The 9,184-nt window shown below is 47.0% G+C and overlaps 1 protein-coding gene across 3 annotated transcripts; it reads left to right on the forward strand.

Annotated features, from left to right (window-relative positions):
• Positions 1-1,488: 1,488 nt before the first annotated feature.
• On the forward strand, positions 1,489-8,894 carry FAM124B (family with sequence similarity 124 member B). Of its 3 annotated transcripts, none has more exons than XM_027650477.1 (4): positions 1,489-1,873; positions 2,491-2,517; positions 3,406-4,773; positions 6,804-8,894. In XM_027650477.1, exons 3-4 carry the CDS (start codon positions 4,045-4,047, stop codon positions 7,431-7,433), a joined length of 1,359 nt encoding a protein of 452 aa, XP_027506278.1. In that variant the 5' UTR covers positions 1,489-1,873; positions 2,491-2,517; positions 3,406-4,044; the 3' UTR covers positions 7,434-8,894. The 3 variants fall into 3 exon arrangements, with proteins under 3 accessions (XP_027506278.1, XP_027506279.1, XP_027506280.1); XM_027650478.1 differs by having other exon boundaries at positions 3,454-4,773; XM_027650479.1 differs by lacking the exon at positions 1,489-1,873 and having other exon boundaries at positions 2,448-2,517; positions 3,454-4,773.
• The last annotated feature ends 290 nt before the right edge of the window (positions 8,895-9,184 follow it).

The following is a 9,184-nucleotide window of genomic DNA, read 5'->3' on the forward strand; positions in this document are numbered from 1 at the left end:
TGCTGACAGACCCTTGCTGGATTCCTGCTTTTTTGATAGCTGGTTAAAAGGAAGAGACAAGAATCGTTTGGGAGAGAAGTCTACTTAAATAAAAGCAGTAGGTTAGATGGGGTTTTGCTCTTTTGGTCATTGGCTCCTAACTTTCCTCCAAAGCGATGATGAATTGGAATCGCAAGGTTTGGAGCCAGACATAAACTCTTTGGAAAGATTATTGCAGTCCAGTAAGGCCTTAATCCTGATTTTTGTCTCAGTACTGTCTATGTTGTACATAATTGTCATCTAGCAGGTTAATTTAGTGGTTCTGTCCTTGTTATAGGCAGAGCTTGAGATTGGTGTAAAACAAACAAAAAAAGTCGTCTTTTAAAAGAAGTTAGGAAGCCCAAGTCATGGCATGTATTTAATGAGGCCTTCTCCCAAGGCGCTCTAGGTAATTCATACCCAGTCCCTCTCAAGTTAATTATGTTCTAATAATCCTAATAAAGTACCTTCCTTACAGATGTTACTATGAACTTATTAAATCCTGTGATGCATCATCAGTCTTGGTGGCGTGAGCTAGAGTGAAGGGCTCTGAGCAGCACAGAGGACGAGGCACAGCTTAAGAATTCATTATGAAAAGGAATTTTTAATTATTTTGCTGTGCCTTTCCACGGTAGTATTTTAGACGTACAGCAGACAGTGTTCTCTGAGCCTTTGCACAATAAAGTGTTTGCTAGTTGTTTACATTTGGACTTTATTTTGTGCAGGGCTTACCAGTATATGTATTAGTGCTACATACAAATACTCATATTTGACTACTTCTTACACCAAGCTGGACTGCCCCAGCAGCTTGCAGTGTGTTCTGCTCTGTTACCAGTCCCTTCCATGTGGGAATGGGGCTCCAATATATTTTTTTTTAAGTACCATATCAGAATTATCCTCCCCTCCTCCCTCAGCAAAGTGACTTCTCACATAAAATTGCACTGCTATTTTTCTAATCTCTTGAAGCAATCTTTCTTGGCGTGTTCTGTTGGTCACTATGAATAATGTGCTTTTCAGTTTGGCAGCCAAACTGGAATGCTGGGGGAAGGGGAAGCAGAGAGGAAGTCAAGGACTCGTTCCATTCAGGGATCAGAGTGAAATCAGCACTTTACTTTTCTTACAAGATCCAGCAAAAGCCAGAACGTTGTTCTGATGGCAGTCAATCCTTTTCCACCCAAGACCTCCTTGGTGCCTCTGAGAAAAGCAGTGGGCAGAAGGTCTAAACTCACCAGGCTGCAGCAGCGAGGGCCATGGCACCCTGGCTTTATCCCAAGGTTTAGGGGCCAGGGGGAGCCATGGATTGGAGATAAAGTGAGGACATGAGAATCCCCTTGTCCGAGGCTGAGGAGCTTGGATTTGATCCCTTTCCCATGGGCATTTAGAGGGCAAAGCAAGTGGAGGAAGAGCAGAATGCTCCTGTGCCAGACGGTGCTTAGGGTGGGTGGTGGGGCTGCCCTCCTCTGAGGGAGGGTCGGGCAAAGGCTGAGGTGCAGTTCGTCTCATGCTCCACAGGATAGGAGTGGTGGCTATTCCTGACCTGGAGCTGCAGGAGAGCTGAGAGCCAGCCTAAAACTGTTCTCCAGTCAGCTCCTTCAGACAGAGTTCAGAGTTGAGATTGTTTCCCTGTCCCACCCCAGCAAGCACAGAGGAAACAGATGGTGGCAGGGATCAGGATTTAACCCTTTTTTTGTGAATAGGCTCAGTGTTTTGGCTGTTGTAAAATGTGATGATTATCGAAGTGGTTGGCAGCTATAGGAGACGTGCTGCTCACCTTCAGCAGTCTCTGTGGGAGGCACCAGCCCATCTGGAAAGCAATTTGGCTCCCTGGCTACAGTGGGAGCTGGAGAAAGATTCGGTATGTGCATTGCTCCCTATCCCCCATCCCTCCCGGCTCACCAGCCCTTACTCCTCACGGCTGCTTTGCAAAGGTTCACTTTACAAATCCTTTATCACCTTAACCACAGAGCTGCAGCTGCCCCCCCACCGGGATTTTATCCAGCGGATTGGAGCGGGGACGGGGCTGCAGAAGGAAAGCAGCGCTTGCCCCCGCTTTCTCCCTGTTCACTGCCATGCGAGGGAGCAGTTCGCAGGAGGAGGAGTAACAGGGTCCTCAACCTCGTGGGAGAAGGGGGAAATGCAGGGCAGGTACAGCCCTGGTGATCACAGGGGTGATCACCTGGGGAGGGAGCAAGGTGCAGGTGGGGGGAACCTGCTCACGGGAGCCTGTAGCTGCTTCCAGCTGCAAACCAAGCCCTGCAGAATTCCCCTTCACGTGCAGGAAGGCAGATGACTGCCTGCCCTTGCCCTGTAGCAGAGTTGATGAATCATTTCCCTTTCCATATTTTAGTGAAATTGTGTTGTTCAGAGCTCATCTGGAGCGTTTTAATGTTTTGAGCACTTGCACTCTTCACTCTCTTCCTGCAATTGTCTGAAGGCTTGATTTTTATTTTTTTTTTGTGTCCCTCCCAACAGGGTTGTTACTTGCTCAAAGTGTGGCAGGTGGGTGCAAATTAATTTTTTTCCTCATTTTCTAAACAGTCCTTTTTATTTTCATTGTACACGGGTGTCAGTGCAGTTTTTAAAGCAAAAATGTGAGATTCTACCAGTGAGAAGGATCTCCATAAGGGAAACCAAGGCTGTGCTGCTTGTACCTTTAGACCTTGGAGATTTTGCTCACTTGAATATAAAGTTAAGGTCATATTAAAAAAAAAACCTAGTTCAGAGTTTTGCATAACAGACTTATTAATGCTGGGAATTCTGCACAGGGAACCACTGCTTTGTGTGCTTGGCTGTTTGAGAGGGAAGTTGGTATATCAGCAGAGAGATGTGTTGCTCTTAATTAGATGGAGCTGGGTACACCATCAGAGGCCCTGGTTTTGATTTTAATACTGGCTGTAGTGGGAGCAGTTGTGTATAGGAAATGGGGGTTGGCTTGACTTCTCTGTGTTGCTCCTGGGTTAGCAAATAAGGAGATGAAGGGACAATGTGATTTATTGTCCAGTCACTAGAAGAAGCCTGGAAAGAGGTGTATTTTCAGGATTCCTGTTGCAGCTTACACAGTAAGCTAAATTAAGGACCAATAGGTAAACCTAAAGAACGAGGAAAAAACCTTGGACTTTGCTTAAGGTTGCTGATTACATGGGTGTCTCAGCATTTAAAAAAAAAAAAAAGTGCACTGAAAGGGGGAAACCTGGTAACCAGCTTCTATGGGCTATGTACAATAACCCAGGACCTGGTTTCCAATTAGGCACCAAGCTACCTGTGTTGTGAAGGGCGTAACTAGGAGTCCAGGATTTTTCCCAAAGCTCCTCTTTCCTAAGGCTGATCTATATCTGCCCTTATTGTTATCTGTTGTGTTCACATAGTTGGCTTTTTTTCTTTTGTTAGTCTGCTTTCCTTCCTCTTTTTAAAGAATAGCTTATCTGTATGCCCCAGAAGGGTGTGACTCACAGAGATCACAGGCCTTTTACAATGAGCCAGAGTCAACCTGCTGACTACAAGAGAATGTGCTGAGGGTTTCAGCCACGAGTGCCATGACTGTACGGGGATGCACACTGGTGGGACTCAGCTGGTTCAGGAGCGTCCACTTCCACTGCCAACAGGCAAGTCCACCCCCAGCACCACCCTGTCTTGGAAAAGCTCTGCTCTGGTGTCTCAGTGCTGTCCATCTCTGCTGCCCTGCACTGTGAGGGACAGGGGCAGCAGGACACAGAGCTGTTTCTGGACACTTGGGTCATGTGTATACACAGTGACCAGAGCTCCAGTCCTGGGAGTCAGAAATGACCCTTCACCTGAGCTGTGATGTGACGTGAGTGACCTGGGACCACTCACTTAATGCCTTGTCACTCTTCACCTGCCACCTCGTGCATGTTCGCTCTGCTTACCCATGGATTTCATTGGGTTGTTGCAAAGCCAGTAGAAGTCTGAATTCACTCTGTTCAAGTCTTAGAGTGCACCCTTGTACAACGGTAGGAGAGGGAAGGCACCGATTTGTCTGGTTTTATTTTTCCGTCAGGAGGCTTTGCAATGGATGACAGAGCAGAGTCTCTGATGACTGTGCATCTTCTCGCCCATTTGGGACACTCATTTCTTCTGCAGCAAACTCTGGATCGGCTTTTGGAGTGGATCTGCCTGGACATTCGCCTTTTCCTGGTGTCTGAGCGAATTACTCCACTGAAATACTATGAGAGATATCGCAGGAGAAACTGCAGCTTTCCCGGAATATCTGTTCTCCTCTTTCTACACGAGGACTTGGGAGAAGAACGGATTTTCCAGGTCCATGAGCAATTCCAGCATCCACCCTGGCGGTACCAGTGTGCCCAGATTACTAATGGGCAAAGCCACCCCTATGCCCCAGCTCACCAGGACTTCTACGCCCTGGATGACCGGCTGCCTGTGTGGGGCATCAGGCGGGTGCACTGCGGCCCCGAAATCCTGCGTGTCACCCTCTACTGCAGTTTTGATAACTATGAGGATGCAGTGAGGCTCTACGAGATGATCCTGCAGAAAGAAGCAACTGTGCAGAAAAGTAACTTCTCTGTTTTCGTGCTGCACACAACCCAACACGTGGCCGTGCAGCTCTGCCTGAAGCAGCTGCCCATCGGGGTGGCTGCTGAGCCCAGGGACTCGTCAGCCTTGCAGTTCAAGGTGCAAGAAATTGGGCAGCTGGTGCCCCTCCTGCCTAACCCGTGTGTTCCTATCAGCAGCACCAGGTGGCAAACACAGGACTATGAAGGAAATACAATTCTGCTTCAGGTATGTGTCTGTGGTGCTCTGACAGGAGGGGGCTTGTTTGTTTGTTTGTTTTTTCAAGGAAAGCAGGACTGGTTCAAAATGGAAATTATGATTTTGCTTGTCCATGTTTTCTTTTGAATTTGCGAGCGCAGTAATCAGTGTCTGCCAGTGCTGTGATGCTTTTAATAAATACAAGCACTGAGCCTTGAAATGTTTTTATACTGTTAAATTAACCTCATTACTGCTTGCTTGAAATGGAGAGTATTAATGCTTTTTAGAGCAGGCTAGAATAACATCTTCCCTGCCTCAAACAAATGATCATAGCAGCCTAGTCTTTTTCTGACAAGTCATTGCAACATAAATGTTTTTGAAAGCAGAGTTTTGGCATCGAAAACCAGAAACTTTTTAAGTATAGTGTTGATACAACATCGCCTGTAATAGATAGTGTGAGCTCTTGAGTGAGTTGCAGTTGGGTAAAAGTGCTGAAAAGATGTATCACAGGAAATCTCTCCCTTTTCTGTTCAAGTGTGCAGCCCAGGGGTTATATGAATGCAAGTAAATAAAAAGACAAAGTCTGTGCTGAGATGATATGTAGTAGGAATTATACATGTGAGCAGGAGGGCCGTTTAGCTCAGTGTGCTTTCTTTCAGTCATAACAACCCCTCCCAGCTCTCATTATTTTTTCTTGTAATTTGGGGTTTAAATTATTTGCCCATGCTTTTTCTTTTTTCTTCCAGAACTCATCTATTACAGATAAAGTTAATTTCTCTGTTCAGCCTATTTTTATGCTACTCTGAACACTAATCCTCAGGGCAGTCCTTGCTGCCTCATTCAGTATCACTTTATAAACCAGTTTTTCCCCCTCTTGGGCTGGACAAGGCCCTGGGCATCTTCACGAAGCTTTGAAGTCCTGCCTGGAGCAGGGGACTCGGCCAAGTGACCTCCAAAGGTCTCTTCCTAAATCACTCTGTGGTTCTTCCTGCTGTAGATGCAAGGTCTTTAAGCTGACAGTTGTACACGAATTCACTGGCAGGAAATTCAGAAGATTTTTTTGGGATGTAGCCATGCTGCACTATGCTCCTGACAAATGAAGGTGTAACCCACTTGAGGATGTATCTTGTGTCCATGCTCCATGCATCAGGCTGGCAGCCTAGTGTGTGACATTTTATTCTGCAACTCTTTGGTTTATTCTGTAAATCTTTATTCTAAGTACCTGCAATTTACCCCCCTGCCCCAAATTTCTGTCATATTGCAAAGGGTCTGCTCATGGGCTCCACATGGAGTTGTTACTCCCCCCTGATGCCAGCTGTGGTAACTCCTTTTCAAGCGTTTATGAAGATTCCCCATGAAAACGTGAATTTTTTGTATCCCCATCATACTTCGGCAAGGACTTCCCCAGGTCTGCTGCCACCTTTCTTTAGCTGGAACTGTCTCCAGCTGACTTCATTTTGTGGCCTCTTCTTCTTGCATTATACAAGATCCTTCAGTTTCTGCAGCTGGCTCATGGTGTTTTCTCCTCTTCCTCCTAAACTGTTTTTTGTCCAAGGTTTAAAGTTCCCATCTTATCTGATTGTTTCTTTACCGTGCTTGCAATTACCCTTGTTGTGCATTTCTGATCATTTTCAGCTCCATAATGGTCTGTTGTGGCTGCAGATGGTCCTGCTCTGGGACCAAAGCTGCTTCATGCATAACAATCTTCTCCACTCTGCTAGGAGTAATTCTAAAGATTTCATTTGCTTTCTAGACTGCTGTCAGGCACTGGACTGATGCTAACACAGAGCTGTCTGTCACAGAGATGAGACCCCAGTTATGGTCAGCTCACCACCCAGCACTTTGTATGTGAAGCTGGGATTGGTTTTTTCCATGTGTATCACATTATCTGCTTTGTTTCATCTGCCATTTCTTAGGCTTGCAAGACTCCTGTGCTGTTCTACTGGGGCTCTGACTGACTCACATGCAGGTGACCCCAGCACAGTGAGGCTGGGTGAGAGCATCATCACTTGGTCAAGCTACAACTATATGTTAACAGGGCTCTGAATTTTCTTCAACAGGTTCAAAACAGCTCCAAGTACCTTGAAGGAAACATTAGGCTTTCCCATCAGCATAATAATACGGGCAGTAGAAAAATCCTGCAGGATTTTGTCCCGGCCCCTCTCCCTGGAACGCAGGGAAATCCTGGGCGGAGAAGCCAGGAAGTCAGAGCTGTGAAGGGTAAAACAAAATCTGACCAAAATGAAGTCCTTGCTCCTGAGCAAGCCGGCGGTGACCTCCACAGGCACTTCTGCTCTTCCCACAGTGTTCCAGCGGCCCGGTGGTGGTGGGATGCCCCGTCCCTCTGCAGGCAGGTGAGCAGCAGGATGCGGGCTGCTCCCCAGGAGAGCCGGCGGCGGCGGGCGACAGAGACCAACGTCGACACTGGGCTCGCCGTGGTGAGTCCTGGGAGTGGCCGCTGCTCACTGAACCACTTCTCCAGGGCCCTGCGGAGCAGCCTCCTGCAGCTGCAAGCCCCCACGGATGGGGCCGGCAGTGCCCTGCCCTCCCAGGACAGGACCCAGGTGCCACTTGCCGCAGCCGAAAGGAGCCAAGGAGCGGGGCAGAAAGCTTTGGGCTTCCACTCGCACACACCACAAGCCAGTCCTGCAAACAGAGCAGAGGACGAGGAGGAGGAATTCTTTATATGACTGAAAGCAAACATGCCAGATGGATTCATCCTTCCCAAATGACAGCAGAGCACTTTTGGGCGTACTGTGCCTCCTTGTGCTGTGACTGCTGCTGCTCAGTGTACCCCTGTAGCTGTGACATCTCAGTAGTGGATGCATCGAGATAGACACTAACTTTCCATGGACAGATGTTAAGGAGGCTGGAGGCAAAGCAGGAAAAACAACACTGTATTTACATAAAGTTTTGGGGTTTTTTTAGTGCAGAATAGATTAGGGGATTATTGTGCAATGAATAGGAATAAGCCATATGACTCCTAGAGCTGTTCTAAGATGCTAAAAAATAGCCAGTGACATCTTCAGATGGGGTTTGAAGGTGCAGTTTCCCTGAGCTGCCCAAGCAGCTGGATGCCCCCAGCCATGGGGACTCACCCTGCCTTACCAGGACATACTGGGACAAGGTAGTGGCATGGTGACAGTGGTTATGCTGATTTTCCTCTGTGTTCCTTCTCACTTCTCCTGTTGTTGGTATTTAAAATCTACCAATGTTGTCAATTTTATGCAAGATGTGAAACATAGGAGTGTTTTTTTAAATATTTTTCAAGAAAAATATTTCTAGTGAGATCTTTTCCCCAAATTAGCACAGCACACACAAAAAGCAAACGCTTGCAGAGAAGTGCCAATAAGACCTGCTGTTGCCTATTCATATGACACTTAGCAAAATAAACCCAGCAACAGGCCAGGCTTTGTTAGACCAGTGTGCAGTTATCAGCAGGCAATCCCAACTGGGTTTTAATTAATAGAAGATAAGAGAAATTAAGAATCTTGGAGGGAATTGCTGAGTGCTGGAGAGTAAAAGGGACAGAGGAAATGAAGTAATGTTTCAGCAACAGATGCTGAAATAACTCTCATCTTGATCAGCAGTTTTCTCAAGTAGGATTAAATAAATCCTAAAGGAAAAGAGATGGGAAAAATATGATAGAGAAGTGAAATTATTCAAAGAAAAGCCACATCTGATAATACTTATCTTCCAAAGAGTACAATAAACAGGTATTTTCTCCTTTAAATATATCCGAATTCTGCTATACACAAGAATGTGAATTTGTTTGGAGAGTGCCTTCTCATCACCTCTTGGCTCAGAATTCAAGTTTGACAGGCAATGGCTTCTTGTGGCCTGAGGAGAAGCAGGGGGTGATGGGCACCCTTCCTGCAAGGGGGTTCCACAAATTTTATGGGTATTTACATCCACGTGTGCCAGCTGGGGACAGCCTGGGCTGCACTGCACAGCTTCCTTACCTGCCTCTCTGCTGCTGGTGGGCTGTGCAGCCCTGTGGGGCTGGAGAGTGATGCCATTGCTGAGTGTTAGCTCAGGATTTGGGAGAAGTTTGAAGGCACAGCCAAGTTGGTCTGAAGAGCTTTGGGGGATATAGGGCAGTCCCTACTCCAGGCCTCCATGCCCTCCCAGCTGGTGCTGCCTTGCAAGTGATGCTCCTCCATGTTTTCACAAGCTCTGTAAGAATTTTGGACTTTTTAATAAATCATACTGTGGCATTTTACATCTACGAGGGTGATTATTTAATCTTATCTAGCACACTAGAAACTTAGCCAGGGCTTTTCAGAGCTGGAGAAAATGTCTGGTCAACCAGGGAGGCAGCCAAGAGGGGACCTTGCAGGTGGGCTGGCTCTCTGGGCTTCCTCTTGTGTGTGTGAGGGAGGGCTGGGAGGGACAAGGAGAGAGGAGGGGGACAGGAGCAGAGCACTGATATCTAAACATG

This window comes from Corapipo altera, unplaced genomic scaffold, assembly GCF_003945725.1.
Source record: "Corapipo altera isolate COAL_440 unplaced genomic scaffold, ASM394572v1 54, whole genome shotgun sequence".
NCBI classification, from domain to species: domain Eukaryota; kingdom Metazoa; phylum Chordata; class Aves; order Passeriformes; family Pipridae; genus Corapipo; species Corapipo altera.